Genomic DNA, 26,343 nt, shown 5'->3' on the forward strand with positions numbered 1-26,343 from the left:
CTTAGATGCATACATGAGGTCTAGCTGAAGGAAACAGAAGCCAAATGGAGCATCGTCTAGCAGAATTTGACCCAGAGGTACCTGAGAAATTCCTAGTTCTGCTAACTGACTGCAGTGGTGACAACTGAAGCTGTTACGTGGAAATGTGATGTCCTCCACCTTGACCATTTTCCTGTGAAGATCTCCCCCATGGCACAGGCAGAGGCCTCTTCCCCTATTCCCATCTCAAGCAACCCAAGTTGACATATCTAATGTGCAACCATTTTTCTCCCAGAAAAATCTGTTTAAATGTTTCTTACTGTGACTATGTCTTCTCAGTGAAATGGGATAAGCAACACATTTTCTTGCTGAAACCTATTAGAAGCTGGGAGAGATGTGAAGAGCCAGATTCTCTGCTGCACTGAGACATTTTGTACTGTTAAAACAATGGGACCAGAACGAGATGGATCTTCCCACTGTGCAATTTATTCCATTGTTGGGAAATCTTTAGCCCCAGTGGCTTCTGCAGCTGGTGGCAGACAGAACGCTGAAGACAGGAGATGACAGGAACAGTACTGCTGTTCCCTCCCCTTTGTGAGCTCTTGATAAACAGCTGGTTTAGCTTAAAGCATCCCCAAGACTTTTTTTTTTTTTTAAACTGCTCATGATCTAGTTTAGATAAAATTAGAGCTGAGAAGCAGCAGCCAGCTCCATTGTCATCATTGTACCTTATAGCTGTGACTGGCAGCAGGAGAGTACTGCTAAGGATGCTGAGGGGCTCCCCTTCAGACACACAGGAGGCTGCGCTGTGCTTGTTGCAGGCAGCTTCCCATAAAGAGGCATTCCCTCACTCTCTGATGACAAAGGAACTCTTCTCCTAAAAAATCCCGATGGCACATGTCCCTTTGGAGTCTCAGGGCTAAAGGAACACCCTGGGTGCTCATCTGCAATGGCCTGTGTGTGAAGAAGGAGAGTGGGCCCCACCAAACCCACCAGAATACATGCTCAGCCCACACTGCTCAGGAGCGATGGAACCATGTCTTTGTGCCTTATATGAGGATGGCAAGGACTGTCCTCACCTCTCCCTTGATAATGAGGCGAGCACTCTCTCTTCCTTTATCCAGCCCTTTCCTTTGTGAATCTGGTTGGAGCTTTGCCACTGCTGCCCATCTCACTTCTTGAAAGGCAGATAAAGATGTACACTTGCTCCCCTGCATGCAGCACATATTTTTTTTTCCTTAGGAAGCCAGATCTAACATAAAAACAAGTACTGTAACTATGGCCATGTTCTCAGTACTGGATTTACATTAGTGTGACACCAGTAATTCTATTCATTCACAGAGACATGGTAATCCCAAAGGCTTCCTGCTTTTTTGGCACCCCTGCAACCAGTTACACCAGAGGAAGGTGTATTTAAACTTAGATGAAAATAGCAGCATTTTAAAATCAATTTGCTGGGTATGTATCACTTTAGAAGGTTCTGAGTAGCCATGAATCAAGCCTTGAACCTCTTACCACATATTAGGAGGCCATCTAAATCTTCCCATCCTCTCAGTGAAGAACAATAGCTTTCACTTGAAGAGACACAGAGCCACTATTAATGGCAAAATGGACTTAAAAAAAAAAAAGAAGAAGAAAAAAGAGGAATAATAATTAAAAACCCCTTCAATCACTCTACTAACAGATGCAACTAATTGATTTGAGAGTTGGTGGAGAAGTGCTGTGGCAGCTAGATTGATGTAGTAATTAATGCAATCATCCTTCTTTGTTATTACTTTAATAAGGTAAACACCCTGTTAAAATAAACTGAAACAGTTGTCTCTGGCCAAGAGCTTGCAGTTGTGGTGAGCAGTGTAATAACCCCACAATGTAAAACCTGGACAGGAAAGAACGAATTACATTAATCCCTGAAGGTTCTTACTGCAGACTTTTGAAGTTCTAACTTTAAAGTGGAAAAGGAGATCTGAAACTTGGAGACTATTCACCCTGTGGCTCCTGGGAGAAAGCTGTGTGTGTCCACTTGAGTACCTTGAGTCCTGCTAACACAGGCTGGGGATAAGCTCCCTTTCTGCAAACACTCATGCTTGTGCTTATCTCACTAGCACAAAGAGTCCCACAGTACTAAAAGTTAGCACAGGCATAAAAATCAGCAATTACACAGGTAGCTTTTGTATTGTGATGGAGTATCAGGATGAAGAAAGAAGGTTTCAGCCTTGGTTTTAACCTAATGACTATTTTTTAGAAGCAGCTTCCAGCAAAGCCCACTTTAGATAGGATGATTCAAAGGGCTGCTTTGTTTGTTTGAGTTGTCTGCTTCAGACTTTCATTCTAAACACCAGCATTAAGCAGGATAGCTGTGCTGAGTTGTTAAAGATCCCTTCAATAAATCACAGTTGCTGGAACACAGAGCGAAGTGGGGGAAAAACAATTTACTGGTGAACAATAACCATATTTTAATCTCCTATTTACTTACTACTTTGAAACTGTAAGAGGTGTGCAACTCAAAATTTCATTCAGATAGTTAAGATTTCTCTTACTTTCTAAATCCTTTGTTTTAGAGGTTTTATCTAAAATAGATTAGCACTTCTTTGGGTTGAAAACTTTGGACATGGCCTGAAAACTTCTAAATATTCGTACACAAAAGTTTCTGGCTTCTTTTGAGGAGCTCCATGTGACCAAAAGATTTGGATTTCTTCTCAGTTCCTGCTCTTCCCATTGATGCCCAAAGTGTCACACAGAATCGTAGACTCACAGCATGTTAGAGGTGCCTTGAAAGATCAGGAACACATCCAGGCAAGTTTTCAACATCTGCAGAGAAGGAGACTCCACAATCTCTCTGGGCAGCCTGTTCCAGTGTTCTGCCACCTTCCCAGTGAAAAAAGCTTTTCCTTATGTTTATCTGGAACCTCCTGTGCTCCAGCTTGCACCTGTTGCCCTTTGTCCTATCATTGGATGCCTGGCTCCATCCTCCTGATAGTTGCCCTTCACATATTCATAAACATTAATGAGGCCACCCCTCAGTCTCCCCCAGGCAAAAGAGACCCAGCTCATCCAGCCTTTCCTCACAGTGGAGGTGTCCCACTCCCTTCATCATCTTTGTGGCTCTGCACTGGACTCTCTCAAGTAGTTCCCTGTTTTTCTTGAAGTCAGGGTCCCAGACCTAGACACAATATTTCAGATGCTGCCTCATCAGGGCAGAGTAGAGGGGCAGGAGAACCTCCCTTGACCTATGAACATTCCAGGATGCCATTGGCCTTCTTGGCCACAAGGGCATATTGCTACCTCATGGTCATCCTGTTGTCCACCAGGACTCCCAGGTCCTTTCCCCAGGAGCTGCTCTCCAACAGATCAGCCCTCAACCTATACTGATCCATGGGGTTGTTCTTTCCCAGGTGCAAGACTCTACACTTGTCCTTGTTGTATTTCATTAAATTTCTCCCCATCCAACTCTACAGCCTGTCCAGGTCTTGCTGAATGGCAGCACAAGACTTTGGTGCATCAGCCACTCCACCCAGTTGTGTGTCACCAGCAAACTTGCTGACAGTGCACTCTATTCTCTCACCCAGGTTGTTGATGAATACATAGAACAGTACTGGTCCAGTACTGACCCTTGAGGGAGTCTACTAGATATAGGCCTCCAACTAGGCTGCCCCACTGACCACAACTCTCTCACTCCTTCCTTTCAACCAGTTCACATCCACCTCACTACCTGATCATCCAGACCATATTCCCTCAATTTCGCTGCAAGGATGCCGTGGGAGATGGTGCCAAATGCTTTCCTGAGATCAAGATAAACCACGTCCACTGCTCTACCATCATCTATCCACCTAGTTATGCCCTCACAAAAGGCTATCAACTTGGTTAAACATGACTTCCCTTTGGTAAAACCATGCTGCCTGTTCCAAATGACCTTCTTATCCTTGATATGCCTAGAGAGAGCGTCGAGGGTAAGTCAGTAGCCTAAATGATAATTTGCCAGATTCCCATAAGATAGAGGTCCAAAGATGAATTATATCATGGGAGATGTGTGAGTAACTTCTTACAAGATGGTGAGCATAGAGCATATTGTACTAGGGTGGATTTATGGTGTGAATAAGGGGTCATGGCCTCCTTATTCATGTCAGCCAGCATAATATGCTCAGGGTGTCACAGGCAAAAAAGTCTCAAGTCATGGAATTTTCACTCCATTATTTATTGCCAATTAACATCAATTTCTGATTACTGATTAGAGTACTCAGAAAAACAAAGCACTAACTAGTAAAGTATGTGGCTTTCTTCCCCCTTCCCAATGTTTAGCTTTGGTCAGACACCTCTCCTAGCTCTGCCTTATCACAGATTCTCTCATTTCCCACACAATTTACGCTGGATCTGACCCAACCCATTTCCCGAGGCAACTGGTTTCTATCTGCCATGTTGGGAATATTGCTTCCTTCAGGCTTCTGCATGATTTTTGCTGATATCCCTTCTTACTTGAGTGACTCCTGGCTGTAGTCACTCAGCCTTGTGCCTGTCCCAGTGTGGGCCCTTCAGAGACATCCCTCTCTGTGGCAGAGAGTTCCTCCATCTAAGAGCCCTCTCACTCCATCCACTCCCTCCACAGTATCTCCAAGAGCTTTACTTGTCCCTGAAGGCTACTATTTGCCTTCTTAAACACATCTGAACCAGAGTACCATGTTGTCCTCAGATGAGCAGAAGTTTTAGCAGGTAATGGGGTATTTTCCTGTGTTTCAGAGATTGGCACTTGACTCTTCATGGCCTCCTTCCACCCTGATACCAAATCCCTGCCATTAATGCCAAACACACAAGGTCTCTCTGCAGGTTGTGCTCTTTCCTCTAGACAGATCTCCGTTCCACTCATTTAATTTCTTTCAGGACTAGCATTTTGAAAGGAAAAGCTTCAGAAACCTGAAGACTGCTCTTGCTGTACAGAAAAGAGAGCAGCATCATTCACAGCACATGGCTGTGTGTGCTCTGTATAAGCTCTGGAACTTTGCTCCAGCTGAGCATTTCTTGTCAAACATTCAGTTTGTCATTGCTGCAATAGTTGAAATCAATAACAGAAATAGCACAGTGCACAGGTACATGTGTGTGTATATATACATGCATGTCTGTGTGTATATATATATATATATATATATATATATATATATATATATATATAATGGATATATAAAGAGTAAGGATATCACTTATGGCAGCAGCTCTTTCAGTTCCCTTGTTGTTTTCATTCTTATTCTGGAATTCTTCATTTTAATTCCTACAACTGCATCTTCATAGTTGGTATCATGCTGAAAACCACAAGTAGATGGCAATCTCAGGTGTGCGTTAAGGTAAGGGAGAGAACAGGGATAACTGTCAGCTCCAAAACAGGAAAGGCAAGAGAACAACTGCGCTCTCCCCTTCAGGTCAAGCAGCACTGCAGGAAGAGTGAGATGCCAGCCTGTTGAAGCCATGGTGCTTTTCAGTGCCCTCCTCAAGGTGACAGAGCAGCAGTGGGTGGATCGGGGCAGCAGTAACCTGGTGTACCGTGGGGCTGCCAGCAGAGTCATTACCACTGTGCCCTGCTCCTGCAAGAGAAAGGATCACACTGGCCTCTCCCCCCGTGTGAGACCTAGCATTTGTGCAGACATGCCCTTGGCTGGTGTGGGCAGGAAACAATTCCGAACAACTCCATTTTGGTGGTGATTTTGTCTTTGCTGGCGTTTCCTGAGCGAATTTCCACCGGGCAGTTTGTTCCGTAGCCACCTCTCTTACGGCAGCTGGGAAAACCAGCACCACCGCTTTTGATCGCGACCCGTACCCAAGGCTAACGATGGCACCTGCTACCAACCCGTGCTGGTCCTCAATTGCCGAGCCGGCCGAGCCGCTCCCCGGGCCCTGCGCCGGCCCCGCCGCCGGGCTACCTGGGGCCAAACGGCGGCGGCCTGAGCTTCCCGGGCGTGCCACAGGGGGGCGCCGCCGGACCGGCAACGAGCGGCGCAGAGGCGAGCTGCGCATACCCAGCTGTGAGGAGCCGAGCCGAGCCGGGCCAAGCTGAGACGGGGCGCCTTGGGCCGAGCCGAGCCGCGCCACCGCCGCGACCCCTTGTGCTCAGCTGTACGCCCCGCGGCCGGCCTCGGCTGTTCCTTAGCGCCGGTTTGGCCCCGTCAGCGGCCGCGGGCACTGCAGCGCCGGCCGTGCCGTCGGAGGTGCCGCGTGTGTGGCGGCCACGCTGTGGCCTGCGGCTCGGCTTGTGCGGCAGCGCCTGGGCTGCCTACACCGAGCAAACGCGGAGACCCTGCAAAACCTGGGGCCTCTCCGGGTTTGTCCCAGGCCACCTGCCTCCTTGGCCTGGGTGAGTGCGGGGAGTGGAGTGTCCACTGCGGCTGGAGCTGGCGGCAGGTGAGGGAGCAGACGAGGAGGGCCTAGTAACGTGCGCTGGCGGTTTGGGAGTGAGCGGCCAAGGGCCTTGGGTAAGGGTGAGGAAGCGTGAAAGGCAGAGAAGCGTCGTCCCGCTCTGCTGTGACCCCACAGACCTTTCCTAGGTGACCAAGGCAAGCAAAGAGCCTTTCTTTACATTTTTTCTCCTTTCTTTCTTAAAAATATCTTAAAATTGTTCTGCTTGGAGGGCAGAGTACTGTGCGTGTGCATGGGGCGGGAGGGGGGAGGGGAGAACTGCCGCAGGTGGACTTCAGGGGGACAGTCGCTCTGCCTCTGTGTGGGCATTTGAAGGATGAGGGTCTTGCGTGTTCCCCTGCCGTTATTACAGGTGCAGCTGAAGCAAAAGTGGACCCTTTTTAAACAAGGGGTTTTATAGTGGAATGAGTGGGCACTGGAGAGCAAGCACACCTCTGAGGAGCAAAAACAGCGAGGCCCTTGTGCCAACCATAATAATCAGTGTGACTAATAGGGAACACTGAGAGCTGTTCCATTATATCATGAGACATTACATCGTGCTTGAAAAAACAGCCTTTGATGACATGCAAAGGACTGACAAGTGCATTTCGGGGAATCCTCCTTCGTTTCTTCAAGGGTTTGACCCGCGTTCGCCGCGTTGTTCCTGAGTTAACTCTCTCGGCTTGAACCTGCTGGCGTGGGGTTTCACACATCCATCATTTAGATTTGTGGGAAAAGAAGGTGTATGGGCTCGTTTTAAAAGTTACTCATTTATTGCTCCTCAGAGGCATTAGAAGCTGGGACTTTACAACAATTCCACCATGTATTTCTAGGCCTCGCCCAGTGTGCTATGGCTTTGTAAAATGCCAGCTATTAGGCAGAACTCTGCATTTGGTCTGGTGGAGTGTATAGAGTAGTATTTCTGCATAAGGTATTGTGGTGTTGACTCTCAGAGTATTAGTAATGTTAATATCACAAGTGTCAGTCAGGAAGGGGATTGTTGCCTTTATTACAACTAATATAGCAGAGCAAAACAAAGGACTTCTTAGAAAATGAAAATGCTCTGGGGAAATTCAGTGAAACCTCGTTAGAAGAAAACAAGATCTTGTATATAAATATATAAGAACTTGCTGTGTATTGTGCCAAAGTTGCTTACTGCTCAAGGAGTAGTGCATTGTAAATCAATGGTGGGTCCCATAGGACATTATGGCATATTTTATTGGGGTTTTACCTTAAGGTAAGGCCTTTTATTAAGAGTATATAAGAACACACGCTGCTGAATACCTTGTTTTTCACAGTGCTCTATACATAATGTTTTTTTTTTTCATTTGCTTCATTAAACGTTCCTGTAATTAATGTATTTAATGGGAATCCAGCAGTAACAAATATAAAATTTATTGTGGTTTTAAAATAACCCACTTTGGTTACTAAAGTTTCCATTAGCAAATGGCAATGACCAAAGTCCTCAGAATGTTTCTGCACTCACCCCAGAAATCTCCTGCTAAAACAGGTGATGTTTTCAACTTTTCCCTCTCTGTAATGGGAAAGAAATGCCACATAAATAATCTTTGTGAAGGACTCTGTATAAACTTTGAGGGAGAAAGCACCAAAAAGTGTCTTTAAAATAATCCCAACGCCCCTCCTCCCCTGTTTCAAGCTTGATAAGAAGACATCTGTATTAGCACTGGAGCTTGCTGGGTGAGTTATTAGGTGTTGAAAGACACCGTCTAGGAAGTCTGACCCATCAGAATTTGAATGTAAAAGGCAAGTGACAACTGAATGCATGAAAAGCCTTAGAGCCCGGTCCCAAAGCCCTCTTTCCCTGCCTGAAAAGCCCGTTTATCTTCGGATGAATAAGAGTTACAGAATTGGAACCTGAGGAAAAAATTGGTGGTATCCGTGGCCAAGGGAATGTCTCCCTCCTACTCATTTGATTAGAACCATGTGCAAGTTTGGCTAATGAGACTGCAGGGCTTTCCCCTCGTCTCCGTGGATTATTGTGGCATTTTATTTGAATGCCGATACGGTTTCCCATTCCTGTTGTTCATGAACTTTTGGTCTGGGCAAACAGAAAAAAGAGATGTCAGAACCAGAGAATCTTTTTACAGCACATAAAACCCTTCCTGTCTGATCCAAGAGGAAATCATAATGTGAAGAACATCAGTGTTTTAATGGCCTCCTAATGAGGATGTGCTTGGCCAGAGCTTTGAAGAAGACAAATGGAAAGCAAAACAGCTCATTTCTCCTTGAGGGCAAGGATTACAATTTCTAGTGAGGACTGCATGGATATGCCTTCAGTAGGTAAAGCTTCACCTGCCCAAAATCTCCTGCCTGATGTACAGGCTGCTGGGAAGAGCAGGAAGAGGTGGGTAGGAAAGTGGGGTGTGTGCTCAGGCCGGTTTCTCTGTCAGTCTATTCCTCTCTGCATGCTGCTGGGAAAAACATAAAAAAAGAGAATTCTATTTACCTAAATCCATGGGTAATTAAGGCACTAAATTAAAGCCGGAGAAGCACTTGAAACTCTCTGATGAAAGAGCCCATACATGGACAGTGCACTTGTAACCTTGTATGTCTGGGTTCTCCCCAGGGTACGGGGATACACAGCAAACACTGTACAGCCGCAGCCAGGTGATCACATCTAATTTAAAAGCCCTCATTACTCCCTTCTGACAGGCTTGGATGTTTGCCTGCCTAGTTCCAAGGCCAGCGTTGACCCATTTAAAATTAATATTTTTCATTCCACTCTCTACTGCAAGTGTTTAAAAGCTGTCCTTGGCTTCCCCTCCCAGCTGCTGGCTCTGATTAGCCCGGCAGTGGCTGATGGAGCTCTGCTCTGCAGCACCAATGAGCTCCTACAGTTCTCATACCATGTAAGAAGCAGAGCTTTCCTGGAAAAGGGACTGCTTTGCTTTTGATGTCTTCCATGGCTTTGGCAAGCTGAGAAGGCTTACTTTCTGACTGAGAAAAGTGGACCTTTTTCATCGCGTCCCAAAAAAGAGGTGTGAGTGCCAGCATCTCATTAGGTGGTGTGCTTCCTCCTGTGGCACTGTCCCTCAGCAGGGCTCAGACTCATGCCTGCCCTGCTCTTAGCTGGGGCTCGTAAAGAAGGGAATGGTTTTGTGAGAGGAGAAAGGACTTTTGTGAAAGCAAACAGGTGTTTCTACAATTCTCTTGGGGTGGCATGGAGCATAATATGGCAGAGGAGATTGCACTCAGGAAGATACACCTGGAGTTCATCCTAAGCAATTAAAAATGAGAGTTCTCTTCTGGAAAGCAAATGTGAAAGGCAAAACCAAGAGAATTGTTTTAATCAGCAGCTTGGGTTTCCCTCTATCTAGAGAATGAGAGTTGCTGACTCTTGCAAGCCAGAGAGGAGGTCATGTTTTAAAACTACCTTTGGTTTTGTGGGCTTTGGAAAGGAAGAGCTCTGTGTGAAGCCATTTTGAGGGGTCAGAGCCAGAAGTACTGTCACGTGGGTAAAGCTCACAGGGGCAACAGGACAGCACCACTGCCAGCAATGGCACAAACTATGGACTCTACCTCACTTGAGTTTGTGTATGGTGCCCTGGGAACATTGTAGGGGGACGGTTTCACCGTGCAGCAACTCACAACATCTTGGCCGTCTCCACTCCACTGCCTTCCCTGCGCTCTGCTTGCTCTCTGTCCATTCTCCTGTGGCACAGCATTTTACTTTACTGGCAACGTAGTAGGCACCTTTTTGATGTGTATTCCCCTGGGTTTAGTCAGTCAGATTGGCCTTGGGTACAGTCAGGTGAATGATGAGACCTTGGTTTCACTCAGCTCTGGCAATGTGGTGGCAGGAGTCACCTGTAGTGCCAGAGCCAAGCAGGCCAGTACAGTGCAAACCTCGTTTCCCAATGTGGGCCAGAGTACTACCACATTGTATTGCTCTGGGTGTCCCTGCACGCCCTCCACCTCATCCCATAAGGTACTAGCACAAAGAGGTAGCAGGAACATCTTCATGGCAGGCTCCTAAGTCCTTCAGCTATTTTAGGTGATGATTTTAGGATCATGGGAATTAGGTGCAAAGGAGTTGTCAGTCAAAGGGTCGTCAGTCGGTAGACTGCACCCACCCTAACTGCCTCATTTAAAAATCTCCTCTAAAGGCAAGCTGCCATTGCAGCGGGACACAAGAACACCTACCTGTTCCTCACCCTCCCTGTTCAGCTGGTGAAAACCACCTGGCTTAAACTTCAGTTTTGGCAGTTTAACTTCTAGATCAAAGTGCAGGGAATAGCTACAGCAAAGTGCCAACAACAGAAAACCCAAACCAAAACAAGAGCCAGTGTTGTGATACAAAACACAATCATGTGTATCTGGAGTCCATGGTTGCCTCCTGCTGCGGACGGTTCCTTTTTCCCATCCACAGCTATGTGTTGTCTTTGCAGCTCAGCTTCTTGAGGCAAAGAAAAACTTTTACTAAGCTGGAATTGCTCAGACGTTCTATAGCAGAGAATGAAAATGATTAGTGAAACAAAAGAGAAAGTGTGAGGAGGATATAAAGTCCTTCGGTACAAAACCTCCTGCCTTTCTGTGTGATCCATTATAATCCAGAGGGCCCCAGATTTAAACTAATCTGTTTCTGCCTTTATTTATTTTTTCTTGACTCTATTTCCTACATGAACTGGCCAGTTATGTCAAGTATTTTTCTTTCTTTTAACTTGACTTGCTGTCAGCTGAATGCAATGTCCTGTGAAAACACCTGCTGACCTGCTGTATACACAGAGGCACACACATGCACACATTTAGACCCTCTGCATCTGTATATCTACTTATATAATTTATACATATCTAGTGTAATCTATGTCTACCTATATATCTCTATGCTTAAATATTAATCTGTATCCTTTGCTTTCAGAGTTGGAAACACATCTTGCAAATTCCTCAGGTCCCTGGAAAATACACCTTCAAGCTCCTCTCTGTTTTGGGAAAAGCAGCTGCCCTGTTGCTCCTTGTTCAGGCTGCTCTTGCTCTGCAGGCAAGTCCTGGGGGAATGGGCTGATCTGGTTCACTAATGATCAGGCTCTCATGGTATTTGCTTACCTAACACAATCAGAACACGAGTCTTAAATATTTTATCAGCTCTGCAGGGTCATTCTCATACCATGGCATTGTGTTGCACTGGAGAATAGGGCAGGCTGGAGGAAAAACGGTACTCGAGTGCTGCAGAAAGAGAGTTTTAAGAAAATAGCAAGCACTAATTCCCTGCTTAAAGCAGCTAAAACAAAGGTCCCTGTCGCAGCAGGGCAGATGCGAGGCAGAAAGAAGTTAGGGCAGTTGCAATAACAAAGCAGACCAAAGAATTGAGGAAATAGCCCCAAATCCTTACTAGCTCTGATCTGAAGGGTGGTGGCAAGCCTGGTTTAAATTTAATCCTTCCTTTCCCATTCATACCTGATTAATTTTTTTACTCCCTTGAAGCTGTTTCTCAGGAAGTTGTGAGTTTAATTCTGTGGTTATTCCTTGTTGGCCAAATCTGTGACTGTGATTAAAACCCTTCTGTAAGGAAAGTGGGTGAAAGAGGGTAATTTTGGGGATAGTCCCAGAGCTGGAGTCTCCCAGAATGGGGCCTCAGCAGCCAGTAGTTACCGACCCATGCTTGCTTTCATCCAGGCAGTGCTGGCTCCAGGATGGGTAGGGAGAGTCGAGAGGTCTTTGCTATAACTAAAGGTAGCAAGGGTTGCTTTTGGAGGGAGGAAAAACAACCTCACCATTTCTGAGGCTGTGTCCAAGTGCTGCATGCTAGGAGATTACCCAGGAAGGTGTCAGACTCATTTGGGCTCTTTTATCCCAAGAGTCAGTGTGATATCAGATTGCTTTGCTTCTTTGCATGTTCAGTGTTCCCTCAGTACTTTTTAAAACTCACCCTAAAATTAAAAAAAGAGAAAGCACTTACATCTCCCTGGTTCTCCATCTCCCCACAGAGAAGTTTCTTTAGCACAAGATTGCTTCCAGTTTCTCACCTTTTGCCTCCCTTTATGTCTGAACTCCTTTGTGTTTTACCTCCTCCTATAGACCCACAGTCCCTTTTTCAGGAGATGTCTCCTTTCTCCAGATGGTTGTGCCTGATCTGTTATGCTCCCTACTTTCTGGCAATGCGCTTGGGTGCACACTGCCCTCTGTGCTAGCTTACCATCCCTACCGTCCTGTGCTACACTGCCCTCTGTGCTAGCTTACCATCCTTACCGTCCTGTGCTACACTGCCCTCTGTGCTAGCTTACCATCCCTACCGTCCTGTGTTACACTGCCCTCTGTGCTAGCTTACCATCCCTACCGTCCTGTGCTGCACTGCCCTCTGTGCTAGCTTACCATCCCTACCGTCCTGTGCTACACTGCCCTCTGTGCTAGCTTACCATCCCTACCGTCCTGTGCTACACTGCCCTCTGTGCTAGCTTACCATCCTTACCGTCCTGTGCTACACTGCCCTCTGTGCTAGCTTACCATCCCTACCGTCCTGTGCTGCACTGCCCTCTGTGCTAGCTTACCATCCCTACCGTCCTGTGCTGCACTGCCCTCTGTGCTAGCTTACCATCCCTACCGTCCTGTGCTGCACTGCCCTCTGTGCTAGTTTACTATCCCTCAGGCTGCATCTGGTGTTAGGGCTTAAGCTGGGGTCAGGTCGAGAGGCAAAGCTGGCCCAACGAAGGCACAAGGGGCTGGTGTATCAGGGGGAAAGAGTCTCTCCGCACCACTGCTCTGATTGATATAAGGTGGGGCAACCCTCCTGCTGATGGAGAGCATCCTCAGCTCAGTCTAGTTGCTTCTGCATCCCTGCAAAAGAGAGGGGCAGGAGTGCGCAATCACTCTGGGTCATTTTTCTCTACTATTAACTCTGTTATGTGCAGAGCAGCCCAGAGAGAGCAATAGTAACAGTGGACTGCTTGGAAGAGCAACAGATATTTTGATCAGGTTTGGGAAACCATGAATCAGCTGTAAAGGGGAGTGTTACCTCAGCCTGAATACATCTTGCTTAGCTCATACTGTCAGGTGTAAATATAATGGTGTGGACAATGAAATAGTCCTGTGAGAGGCCTTCATGACAGGCATCTGTTTTTAAAGATAGACGTTCCTCTTTCAGTATTTGGTCTTAGACCAAGAGCTCTGCTGTATAAATAAGCTGTGGCATGGGACACCTTGTTTAAAGGTGATGCAGAATGTATGTCCTCAAAAAGAGTTCCAGCTAATGCCATGCTTTGATACTGGGGGAAAACATCTACCATACCCGCTTAAAGAAGAAGCCCTATGTGCCCACTACCCCATTTTCTATTGCAAAGGGGGAATGGGAACAGGAGTAGGGCTCTGCCTTTTTCCTACCTGTTTTAGAAGGGGGACTATTCTTGGCTAGATTTGAAAACCAGGGGCAAAGCAGCAGAAGCTGTGCCTGTGCCAGTGCCTCCAAGGGAGCAGCATGAGCATGTTGCATGGGAAGTGATCTCCTGCAGCGAGACACTGGGACCGAGTGCTTGTGGGTGGGCTGCTCCTTGTAGCCATAATTGCATCTCTCATGTCTTGGACCCCACCAGGTCTGGCCATTGCTCCAGGATTGCTGGCAAGGTCACCAAGTTGTAGTAATCTAAAGCTGGCTTTCCCACTGGTAAGGTGGGTCCGGGTCCATTCTGACTAACTTTAAATTATAGTTTACACATTATTGTGCCAAGATCTGCATTGGACCAATTTATAGTGAGAAATGAAGTTGGCGAGATAACAGGGGCATCACAATTAGAGCTAATTAGCCCAGCAGGAAATCCATTTCCAGGCAGCTTTTGGCAAGAGGCGAGGTTGGCGGGATAACAAGCGTAGAGTGTATTTTGATATAAGCACACTCCAGCTGCAAGGAGAAGTTAAATAACAGCTTGTCTCATCCTTATGCGGAGGCCTCACGTCAGGCTCCACTACCTAAGTCTTATTGTTTGAGGCTTTGCAGCCTCCCTGCTTGGAAGAGCTTCAGAGAACTTGTTCTTGCGGAGTCACTTTGACTGCTAGAGGGCAACGGTGGGCTCTGAGGTCTGCACAGCCCCTTGCTCTTACCACCAGGCGGAGGATGCCCAGTACCATTTTCCTCTGACAGCAGGGGAGATGCAGGCTTGCGGCTCAGAATACAAATCACTGAACAGTAGCTTGGTTTACTTGAGGGCATTGTCCACACCATAAAATATCCAGGTTATAGACAGAGCCAAACTACTGGAACTATTTGTATTTGAGTGCTTTATTATATTGGAATTGCAGTGATATTATTAACATTTGTACAAATGCACAAAATTCCTGTCTCTTCTAGCTAGAAAGAGATGTAAAAATCTGACCTAGTTGAACAGTCTCAATGAACTTATTGTCCATTTGTAACAATAATGGGTTCACAATGCAACAAAAAGCTTAACATAAAATTAAACATATTAAATGCTGCAGCAAGTATTTACACTTATGTACCAAAAAAAAACCCCAACTCCCCCCCAAAAAAAACCAACAACAACAAAAAACCCACCCTAACAAAAAAAAAACCAAAACCCAAAACAAAACCACAACAAAATTATCTCCCTCCAGTATGGAAGGTGGTTGCTTTACAGAAGAAGACAAACAAACACAAAACCTTTGCATACAATACAAACAACCTCAAGCCCAAAACTTACTGTGACAGCACCTTTTTTTTTCTTTTTTTTTTTTAATATAACATATCTCTATATATTTATATATAAACTTCGATAGTTTAGGCTTACTCCAAGCAGTGCTAAAAGTTCCTTAAAACCAGGACAATGGCAATAGTCCAGAGATGCAATGGTCACCGATGAGTTCTACCCAGTGTTTGAACAGAGCCGTTACTGAGACAGGTACGGAGCTCGTGGCCATGGGCTGGGAAACACTTGGGTCCCAGTGATAAAGTCCTTGGCAAAACTCTCAGTGGCAGTTATTCAGAAGAGCAAATACACATTGCATGCAAAATAGTTTATCTTGTGGAAGCAAGGGTGTCTTCGACAGGGATCTCTCTGCAACCTCAGCTCTGAGGGGTGGGGAAAGATTTTCTCTGGAATTTCCTAAATCCCAGCAAGGAAAATATTTCCCTTGAAATGCCCTAACAGCCTTCCCCACCCCACCACTTCCGGACACTGATGCGGTTTCTGCAAAGCCAGAAGGAGCTTTCAGCCTTCATTGCGAAGGCTGTTGCACAGATTTTAATTCAAGAGGGAGATTCAGTTCTAAGAGTCTCATGGCATCAGACTGCATGCTCTTACCATGAACTTGGGGAACCAGGTGAAACTCAACTAACGTTTAAGTTGCATACATGTCAAAATGGAGATCCTGGATCCCAGGTATTACGCATCGGTCTAAATATAACAAGTTGCAATTATTGTTTCCAGTCCTAGGAGAGCCTGGGAAAGGATGAGATTTTGACTTAAAACATCAATCTCGTTATGTGAGTGTGTGCAAACACTGACATTTTTGGCCTCATGCAGCTTAATATTTGCTATAAAGTCATTCTGAAAGCTCTAGAAACCAATAACGGTAAGCATTATAGCTCTTAAGTGTAAAGCCACTGATAAAACTGAGAAAGAAAGAGGTTACAGCTGTAAACAGTCTCTTTTGTCTTTGCAGTAAGATGATGAAAAATTGAACCTTTTTTTTCCCTTCTGTTCAAATCACTTGAGATTTTATTGCTTATATTTGTCCTTAGAAGTTTTTAGTCTCTTTTTCCTTTTTTTTTCTTCAAAGGTGCTGTCCCTAGTCAAGTTATAAGGCAACAAGATATTTAATTGATTCAGAACTCTAATACATAATATGGCCACTGTTATCACTGCAGCTTCGCAGCTACCGTGAGTTGGACAACAGTCAAAGTGCACAACAATGCACAACAGAGCCAGTCTCCTGACCGTAGGATATACAGGACACTTTGGTTCTTGGGATGAGAGATTAGAAACGTAGCTTAGACGCTGCCTCACACACTTTGCATAACACAACATTTATATGCTGTCATGACGAGGGTGTAAAGTCTAAGTCACACTGCAGACTGGCTGTTTTCAGCCTCTTTGTTCGGGCAGGTGTGAGAGACAAGTTGTAGATATACCACCAGTGAAAGCATATAAATGTACTTGGTGCAAATGTTTTACAAGAGTATTTATAAATGATTCAACAAGGGAGAGCAAGAAAGAGAGAGCTAAAGTGCAATTTAAAAATAATATAAATAATTGAAATGTAGAAATAAGATACTAATTAGTTGTAACTGGTTTTCTTTTATAGGCACAGTTTAGTTTTTATGTCTACAGATCAATCTTTTTCTCTTCTTCCCTCTCCAGTAATTTTCTCTGATGTATAATGGAGTTTCAATGGCCTAAATCTAAGGAACACTGCTTAGGAAGAGGACAGAAGAGGCAATGGTAAGGCAGTATAGTGCAACTCACTATGTGATATTAGAAAAGAAACAAAATTGGGTTAGATCTTCCATGGTGATGTACAAAATCAGCCTTTAAAAAAAAGGGGGGGGGGTTAAAGAGGCTTTCCAGTTATGTGTTGACTCATGCTTTCAAAGACAAGAAAGCACATTTTCTGATACAAAGAACTGAAGGTTCATAATCTGCTTTGCTGTTACAATAAAAAATAATTGGGGGAGAAAAAAAAAAGAAGCAGATGCTGCTTTAAGGAAAACACTTAATTCTAGGAACTTCTGTACAACTGACCTCAGCAAGTTCTTCCATCTTAGATGGGTGACTTCTGCTTGAGACCCTGAAGGATTAAGATGCAACACACACCTAGAGTAGTTTATTGCAAAACTAATATGGTAACTTAAAAAAAAAACCAAAACAAACAAACAGATTCTGTACAAGAACACTGTTCAAATGGAATGTGTTAAAATAACATTTATTAATAAATACTTTATAAAATTCTATGTGAATACTAAATTAATAGATTCCTGTTTAAAATTGCTTTGGTCCTCGTGAATTTTCATAAATTCATTCTATATGCTTTTTTTTTGTTTGTTTGTTTGTTTTTAAAAAAGGTATTAGCTGCTAAAAAGCACATTTTTGCCTAAACTAAAAGGCTACTTTTCAACACTAAATATTGTTGCTTAAAAAAATATGAATCCTCAAAAGTTGGGCATTTAACGACAGTTATAGCTGGCTTGTTAGTTAACACTAATTCACACGCACTGAGGCACTGAACCATTGACTTTCCACTATTCAGAAGGTGGGCAGCAGACATTGAGCTTCGAAGCAGGAATTAACTCTCCAGCTGCACGAAATCCTCCATAAATCATCATCATCCCCATCATCCTTATAAAACACACCATGATAGCACACAGACTACTTGTCTCCCACAGGCAGCGTTATGAATATGGCTTGCATAAATTGACTTGGGGAAGGAGGGGCCAGGGGTGAAGGAACTGGATCACAGCATCATTTCTTTTTGATCAAAGTATTGCAGTTGTCCGTGGCTGAGATTTCCAACATGCTTCCAAGGTCATGTGGCAAGAGATGCTGTCCGCAGAAATATCTCCTCCTGAGCGTCGCACCGGCCAAGGCCTGCTGCCCTACCAGCGCCCAGGAGATTGGGCAAGAGAAGAAGGCTGAATCGTCCACTGGTGATGGGGCAGGGTAGAGAGCTCAGCAGGCCCAGTCACCGGCTGGGTTGGTGGGGCAGTAGGAGAGCAGAGGAGGCTCCAGTTGCAGCTTGTGGACAAGTGGGATTTCTCTTTGACAGAAAGAGCCCAGGAAGTGCATTTAGAGTGACGTGCTTGGGAAGAGGCTGCTGCCACCAACCACACGGCATAGGGACATCCCAAAGACAGAGGGGCAGGAATCTCTCCTGCAGCCCTTGCTCAGGCAGCCTTCAGTGCCAGGCTGGACCAGCAGTTTAGGGAAAGGCTGCAGGATCGCTCCCTTGGAAAATAAGAGTATTTTTAATGTGGAAGCAAATCTGATGAATAATATAAGGTGCCTGGTACAGTTGGTCCTTTTACCGATGATAAAGCTGCTATAAATATGCTGCGTGTTGTCTCGGCCTGTGAACCTGCGACAGAGTTACAAGAAGCAAGAGCAAATAGCTTTTCATCCCTTACTTATTTCCACATCACTAGCAAGGATTATACCTAAAGGCCAATAGTATAGAGAGGAGACATTTCATTGTAATTACACATTTAGGCCAACGTGTGGTTGGCTTGCCTAGTTAGCATTAAAAAAAGGAATAATTGAGCTATATATAATACACATCAGTCAAACTGTCAAGTTGCTGAATTTAACAAAACTTAGGCAAGGTTTTTATATTTTTTTTCTTTCTTTTTTTTCTTTTTCTTCTTTTTTTTCTTTTTCATGTAGACGCTTTCAGTTTAACAGCTAAATATTTTAATTGAGGAGACTGAATGAAATGAAGCTAAACCGTAATTCTAGTGCAGTGTAGCTCAACTGGGTATTCTAATATTACCAACAACTTTGATTTTAAGTTTTTAATGTATTCAAGTGCTACCCATAGAGAGGGAAATTAGCCCTGCAATGGCATTTTCTTTTTCATGGTGAATGATGAAATTCAGAGACAGGGGAAGTGCTTATTTGGGTTGTTGTTGTTTTTTTTTCATGGTGGGTACTCAGATGGAACATTTTGCTTTGAAAAAAGTTCCCTTGGGAGCTGTGATGAAGTAAAACCATTGAGCTATTACAACTGGAGGTTAAAAAAAAATGATAGCTTCAGTATTTAAACACTTTTAAAGTATATGTCTGTCTAAAATAGAATAGAAAATCCTTTACATTTGTAGTTCTCGTAAGGTTTTTTTGGTTCTTAGACTATAGAATCAAGTCAAGATTTGCACTGTACATGAAAAAATCTTCTTCTTTTGAATGTATTTGCATAAGTGGAAAGCAAGCTGTTAAAGAAAAGAATGCTGATTAAAAATTACCAAGATAAGAACTAATTTGGCAATGAATGATTCTGAGAATTTTGCTTTCCCTTCCAGGCGAGCCCTGCTCTGTGCAGCACCTCACGCTTCAGCTGGTTCACTCTCCTTGCCGCACAGAGGAGCCACCCTTTTAAAACTCGTCGTTCCTCTAAAGACAGTCTTTGAGGAGGAGAATTTTGCTTCAGAACAAAGCGTGTTCAAAGGCAGGGGGTTTGCTGAGAAAAACGTCAATTAGCTTCTGTTATTAAAGATACAGTTCAAAACGCTTCAACATTTATCACCGGCTCAGAGCCTGCTCCCCAGGTAAGCGGCAGGAGGTTTTGCTACAAACAGATGTGAGTGAAAAATCGGGTCCCAGTAAACAGCAAGACAGTGTAAGGAAGTGGCATCATCTCCATCTGATTTTCTTATCAATCAGTGGTACCACCTTGGGTTGCAAATCAGCCATGGGGCAGGCCCAGAGTTCAAACAAAACCCTTAATTGTGGCGAAAGGCTCTTTTGCAGACCCTCTTTAGAGGGCTGAATGCTGTAGCTAGTGCAGTGGGATTTGCCATTCTTGCAGGGCTTTCTACCGGCTGCCTCCCTTCTGAAAACTCTGCCGCATCCTAACGAGACAATTCCTTATCTGTGCTAAGTGGGCATTAAGTGCCATTAAGCCGGTGAAGCTACACTGCTTTCTACCAGCTTGGGATCGGTCGTGGACCCTTAAAGGAATGGCTGCAGAGACCAGATCTTTCCACGGGAATTAATAATTGCATTTTTCCAACTGGTCAGAACTGTTATCCTGATTTATTTCTCATTTATAGCCCGTGAAACCTGAGACTGTTAGCTTTCATTGCTAGAGCAGTGCAGCCGCGTTAGGGAACAGAACTTTTCCGAATCATTACATGCTAGATGGATTTTGCTATGTTAATGACTAGCAGTGCAAAGGAACTCCTGTGATTCTCAGGTGTTGCTTGCTATGCCTGTACCGTGCCACCAAAGCTTACAGGACTGCTAGCATCAACACAGCTGCCTCTCGATCCTGCTTCACCTGGGGCTGCACTGCTTTTGCCTTTTGCTGTTTATTAAAAACACTAAATCAGGAGTATTTCTGGTTTTTAAAAGCCAAACGCTCCTTGCAGCCCAGCTGCGGGTGAAGAGTTAGTGAAAGCAGCAGCCGTGCTGACAGTTTTTAGGTGGGCTTGAAGTTTTTGCTTGTTCATCACCATTCTTTGAGAAAATGAGAGGGAAGCAAGAAAGCCTTAGAATGGGGGGTGGGGGGAGGGGGGCAAAAAAGAGCAGGAAAGAAAAAAAAAAAGCTTGGGGATGAAAAGGGTTTGGAAAGGGAAAAGGAAGGTGTAAGAATAACTGGAGGAGAAAAAGGCCAGGGCAGGGGAGAGAGAAGAAGGGGGAGAGCTAGACAAAAGAGCACGTTATTTGGGCTTGATTTTGTCCTGATAGCCATATCCTATATAACCGCTTTGAAAGAGGCTCTGCATGCAAGATGGAGTCTGCTGATAGCACAATGCTAACTCATTTTTTATTATGCTGTCAGCAGATGCCCTCTTTCTATATTTATAGCCTAATTACTCCTAGCTACCTATGTATTACTCTGTTTAATACTTTTCATGCCTCACGTTGGTTAACAAGCTGCAGTTTAACACAACTCCATATTTCTGAGGCTTCAGGCTAGATTGGTGGGAAGGAAACATGACTATGTACAGAAACAGTTAGGTTTATAAACAAGTAACTGGTACCAAAAAAACTGGAGAAAGCACCAAAGCATTTCTCAAGCTGATAGCATATTAATTGCATAACTCCCTTTATGTAACTAAGTATAAAAGACATTTTAATAACTATAAAAATGAAAGCCAGAGTCTTTCAAGAACTGAGGAATCTTCCAGGCTTGAGTTACGGTTGCAAAAGTCCTTAGCACAGAGGGTGCTTTGATATGCTACCACACTCCCCTAGCAGTTTCTGATCAACCACTTTTAAAGGATGGGGTTGATGTCTGTTCTGTGGCTGGCGAGCTGGGTGAGAGTGGAGCTTCCCACGACGTCGCTAACGGAGGAGGAGGTTGTGATGGTGTTGTGCTGGATGACTTGCTGCTGGGAGCAAGCTGGGACCGGGCTTGCAGGAGGGCTGCTCTCGGGACCTGAGAAGGAAGTGAGGGCACAGAGACAACACATTCATTTCTCCATCAGAGTAACAAGCCCAGGCCGAGTGACACTCCTGGAAAAAGGATGTACTACTACAGCAACAATGTTAACAACCTGAGGCCTGCATAAGTCCCAGGATTTCCAAATGCACAGCTATCCAATGCTCTCTTTCTTCTGTTCGTTTTTCTGGTTTCCTTATTTTATTTTTTTAAGCCAGCTTTTCAGATATCAACCTGACCTCAGGAGTTGGAACCTTGAAAAAAGTCCAAGACCTTAAAGATTATAAAAGCAATGTCCGACATCTTAAGGTCTGTAAAATCAGTTGAGATGCTAAAATGCTTTATTTGCTCCAGCATGAATCAAAAATAGAGTGCAGTGCACTGCAGCACAGAAAATCTAATTCAAGCAACAGTTGATAGGCATGTAATGCAATTATGTGTTTTTTTCATTGAGTGCTGCTGAAGAGCCAGATGCATAGTGATGCAGAGGAGACAGAAATGGGCTCTATTTTAAGAGAATGCTGCAATCTAGCAAATGTTAACCCCGAGGCTCTTCTAGCTGTTCTGCAGCCAATCTGACCCTAAATTACCACACTTGTAAAATGCATCCACGAGGTGGAATCTATTCAGAGTCTCTATTACAAGAGAATTTTAGAAAAAGGGGAAAAAAAAGAAAAAAGAAAAGAGTTAAGAAAGAGTTAACAAACCTTGGAAACCTGTGCCACGCCTGGTCTGCGCCACTGTCAGAGCACAGTACCATTTTCGCTGGAGGGGACTGTAATGTTTTCTTTTTAACTTCCCTTTCAAGAGTTATTTTAAGGTGCTGGCAGCGCTGCGCCCAGGAGGACTCTTGCAGGTTTGGAGCTCTGAGTTCAAGCGGGATCCTCCACAGGGGAGCGAGTGTCCATCCGTGTGCATCTCCTTGCAGAAGGGAGGGGTGGGGAAGTCTAGCGCTGCTGTGTGGCACGCAAACCAGGGCTTTTGCTTGCCTTTGAGCAGGGCTCAGAAAATAAGGGCAGGAGACTGGATGGCTCAGATGATGTTTAAGAAGACAGGTTCAAGTGGTAATGTGACCGACAAGGGGTTCTGGAGGGAGGAATTGGAAACTTTGCTTTCCTGTGAGGAGTGTGGAGACACTGCAAACATACCAGCTACTTACTTAGATATCCTTGCGATTCTTTCTGCATAGCTGTTATCGGACAGTCTTTATGTGTTAACAATAACTGTTTCAGCTGTGCTACCTCATTTTTCAGCATGGAAACTTCATTCTGGAAAAGAAAGAGAGAGTTTGGTTTGCTCACAGTGCTTAAACCAGGGTCTTCTACAAAGTTTAAACCCAGGAACACAGAAACCACTCCACAACTTTGGAAGAACTTAGCAAAAATGGCACTGAGTGCTCGTTTGATGGGTTTATGTTAATATTTTTCCATGACATTCTAACTTCTTTTGAAGGCAATTTGGCTTCCAGATTTGGTGACATAAACTGACAGAAGAACTAACTTCACAGCACCAGAGATATTTGAGGCAGTACTTTAATGTACTCAGGAAATGCTCTGGCTCTCTGCATCAGGACAGGGTGGGCCAGACCCTGCTGTGCGCTGGGACACCGTGGCAGGGCTGCAGTTACTTACACTATGTCACTTATAGTTCTGCTACATCCAGTGCCTGGTTGCTGCTCCCACCTCTGTGTTTTGAGGGCCTGTGTTTTAGGCCAGTGTCATTATGCACATGGTCTTTCTGCTCATGGCAGCACACAGGAACACCTCTGCCTGGGGAGAAAGTACTGTGCCCACCATACTGTGTAAGAAAAGCTTTTATTATCTTATTTGGGATCTTTTCATCCCTCTGCTTGACTTTCCTTGCTGGTAGACCAATCTATTTATGCTCCTATCTCACTGGCTTTCAGTAAGGATTTGGTTACGTGCCCTGCTCTGAAGAAGTAGGTCTTTTACAGCCAAGTTAATGGCACGTCCAAAAAACAAATCCCCACCAAAAGCAGTGACAAGAAAAGAAAATAAATACAACTCCATCTAGCATAGGTTTCTAAACCCCAAGACAGCTTCTTCCTGGCTTCTCCCACTAAAATGTAATTATTCCTTTAATTGAAGCACACACATCTTGATTAATCAACTTTGATTATGCCTGTGCGCCTGCTTGGAGTTGGCTGTGCGGGGGCAGCCCCGAAGGAGGCAAAGGCCTGCAGGCACCGCCAGCCCCTCCGAGCACAAAGCCTCTCTGTGTCCTCGGGGGCGCAGACAGTGGCTCGCACCTGAAGCTGCATGTTTGTCTGGGTGAGCTCTTCTGCTTTCTTTTCCAGTGACATCACCCAGACCTTCCTCTTCTGTCTGCAGCGCGTGGCAGCCGCTCGGTTCCTTTCCAGAAACTTCCGCCTCCTCTCATCCGGGTCTTCATCCACCACTCTCCGCCGGCGACCTCCAGTTGGCTGTGGCGGCTGTATCGTCTGCGTGGGCTGCATCTGCTGCGCTGCTGCCGGCGAAACCTGGTGGGGAAGGAGAGGTTTGGCAGGGGTGATGAGGAGGGAGCCTTACAGGGGGGGATGCTGAAAGCTCACATGCTCATCGTGCTGCGGGGAGACGTCTGCAACAGGCTCTAGCTGAAAGGCCACACTAGCTGCCACTGAACTTAGCTGCTGGCAATTCCTTACTGTGGTCAAAGGGGAGACTTGTGAAACAAGCCTCTGGATATTAGTAGGGAAAATATTTTTCCCCTTGCAGGTGGCTATTAAAAATATTCACTTAGGTGCTTTATCTGCCACCATCTATTTCAAAGCTGAAATGTCAGGTTTCTCTCAGAAACTAGGTTAATCAGAGCAGAGGACAGTAGTGGACTTATTTCTGTCTCTGACACTCTCTTTTTTTTTTTTTTCCAAATTGCCTCCAAAATTTGAGGACATTCCTATATCACAGGCTCCCTCATCTCTGTCTTGGCCTTTACCACCTCTGGAGACAGGAATGGGAGTGCTCTTTGCACTTGAGTGGAGCTGGGAAGACCGTTGTGCCCCTTAGCTAAGGGCAGAAGAAAGGATTTAGGTACCTGAACTCAGCCTTGCATTCTGGTATCCCTGCAATGCATGGATAAGGGATATTCCTCTTACCAGATGTTTTCATTCTCCCCCTGTGGATGCTGCAGTTCTTTCTTTAACATTACAGGCACAAAGTGTTCAGCCCCCATGCCATGAAACTACAGAAAAAGAGGTATTTGTGTATTTTCTAGTAATGATCCTGCTTCTAACAGTCACTGGCCCATGCTGTTACAGAAAAGGAACATGGTAGTGGGGAGCCCCACATAGTCTGTGCTCCAGCTCCTGGGCAGATGAAATACGTGCCCATATCTCCTTCAGGATGGGAAAATCCAACTGTCTGGGAATAACCAACTTTTGGACTGCTTTACCACCTCACTGTGGTATCCAGGCCGCAGGGCTCTAGACTGTGTTTGGGACTTAATACCCCACCCCATGGGTCCCTTTGCCCAGCTGGAGCTGCTGCTGCTGCTCACATTGCTGCCGCAGCCGTGGCACAGGCTGGAACAGTCTGGAAACCTGAATTGTTGACTCATAATTAACCCTCTTGTTCTGGCAAAGACCCAAACCTCCGAGGTGCTTCCTTTTGACTCCAGGGAGTGGACGTACTCAGCGTTTTGTCAGACTGAGCCCTGAATTTCAATTGTGGCAATTAACATGTGTTTGCCTAACACCTCTGTCTGTCTCAATTAAAACGATACTATCGTCTTGCAAGGTCGCTTTTCTGTCTAGAATCTCACCACAAACTGTGAAGAAGAGTTTGTTCCCTCCCCTAGCTGACTTGGGTCAATTAAAGTGGCAATTTTGTGTGCAATTATTCTGTGCATCTGATAAAGATTTTGCATAAAGCTGAATTTACTCCCAGCTTCAGGTTGTGCAGTCAGGGAATGTCTCTCACAGGAGCAGCAAGATGCTTATAAAACAATAACCTTGTGCAAAATAAGCTACCCCCCACCTTCTGACTGATCCTTGTGATTCCACTTTGTGTGAACTCCATGTTTGCTGGCAAAATCTCCAACCCTCTGTCCATTCCAGGTGTTGGAGTCCCAGACCTGCGGCTGCCAGCACCACACAGAACTACTGGCCAGCACTACATACGACCACTGGCCAGCACCACACAGAACTACTGGCCAGCACTACATAGCACCACTGGCCAACACCACACAGAACTACTGGCCAGCACTACATAGCACCACTGGCCAGCACCACATAGAACTACTGGCCAGCACTACATAGCACCACTGGCCAGCACCACACAGAACTACTGGCCAGCACTACATAGCACCACTGGCCAGCACTACATAGCACCACTGGCCAGCACCACACAGAACTACTGGCCAGCACTACATAGCACCACTGGCCAACACCACACAGAACTACTGGCCAGCACTACATAGCACCACTGGCCAGCACCACATAGAACTACTGGCCAGCACTACATAGCACCACTGGCCAGCACCACACAGAACTACTGGCCAGCACTACATAGCACCACTGGCCAGCACTACATAGCACCACTGGCCAGCACCACACAGAACTACTGGCCAGCACTACATAGCACCACTGGCCAACACCACACAGAACTACTGGCCAGCACTACATAGCACCACTGGCCAGCACCACATAGAACTACTGGCCAGCACTACATAGCACCACTGGCCAGCACCACACAGAACTACTGGCCAGCACTACATAGCACCACTGGCCAGCACTACATAGCACCACTGGCCAGCACCACACAGAACTACTGGCCAGCACTACGTAGGACCACTGGCCAGCACCACATGGAACTACTGGCCAGCATCACATAGCATCATTGGCTAGCACCATACAGAACCACTGGCCACCACACAGGGCCACCAGCTGTGGTCCTTGTCCCTGACAGCATCCTCCTGCTGCTGCCAGGAGATCAC

The 26,343-nt window shown here is 45.4% G+C and overlaps 1 protein-coding gene and 1 long non-coding RNA gene across 6 annotated transcripts in view; one reads left to right on the top strand and one right to left on the bottom strand.

Moving 5' to 3' along the window:
• The first annotated feature begins 5,869 nt into the window (after positions 1–5,869).
• LOC135187997 (uncharacterized) lies at positions 5,870–25,244 on the top strand. The gene is made up of 6 exons (XR_010307529.1): positions 5,870–6,360; positions 11,234–11,353; positions 16,659–16,739; positions 17,777–19,552; positions 23,708–23,893; positions 24,318–25,244. It is a non-coding gene; the product is annotated as an uncharacterized LOC135187997 (long non-coding RNA).
• Positions 14,564–26,343, bottom strand: part of CREB5 (cAMP responsive element binding protein 5) — a 298,766-nt gene continuing 286,986 nt past the window's right edge. For all 5 annotated transcript variants that reach the window (XM_064167112.1, XM_064167110.1, XM_064167111.1 and 2 more), the window contains 3 exons: positions 23,660–23,890; positions 22,550–22,658; positions 14,564–21,387 (listed from right to left, as the gene is read on the bottom strand). In XM_064167112.1, coding sequence (XP_064023182.1) covers positions 21,224–21,387; positions 22,550–22,658; positions 23,660–23,890 — 504 coding nt within the window. In that variant the 3' untranslated portion in view covers positions 14,564–21,223. The remainder of the gene's footprint in view (positions 21,388–22,549; positions 22,659–23,659; positions 23,891–26,343) is intronic.

The sequence above is a fragment of the Pogoniulus pusillus genome, chromosome 28 (assembly GCF_015220805.1).
Source record: "Pogoniulus pusillus isolate bPogPus1 chromosome 28, bPogPus1.pri, whole genome shotgun sequence".
Taxonomy (NCBI): Eukaryota; Metazoa; Chordata; class Aves; order Piciformes; family Lybiidae; genus Pogoniulus; species Pogoniulus pusillus.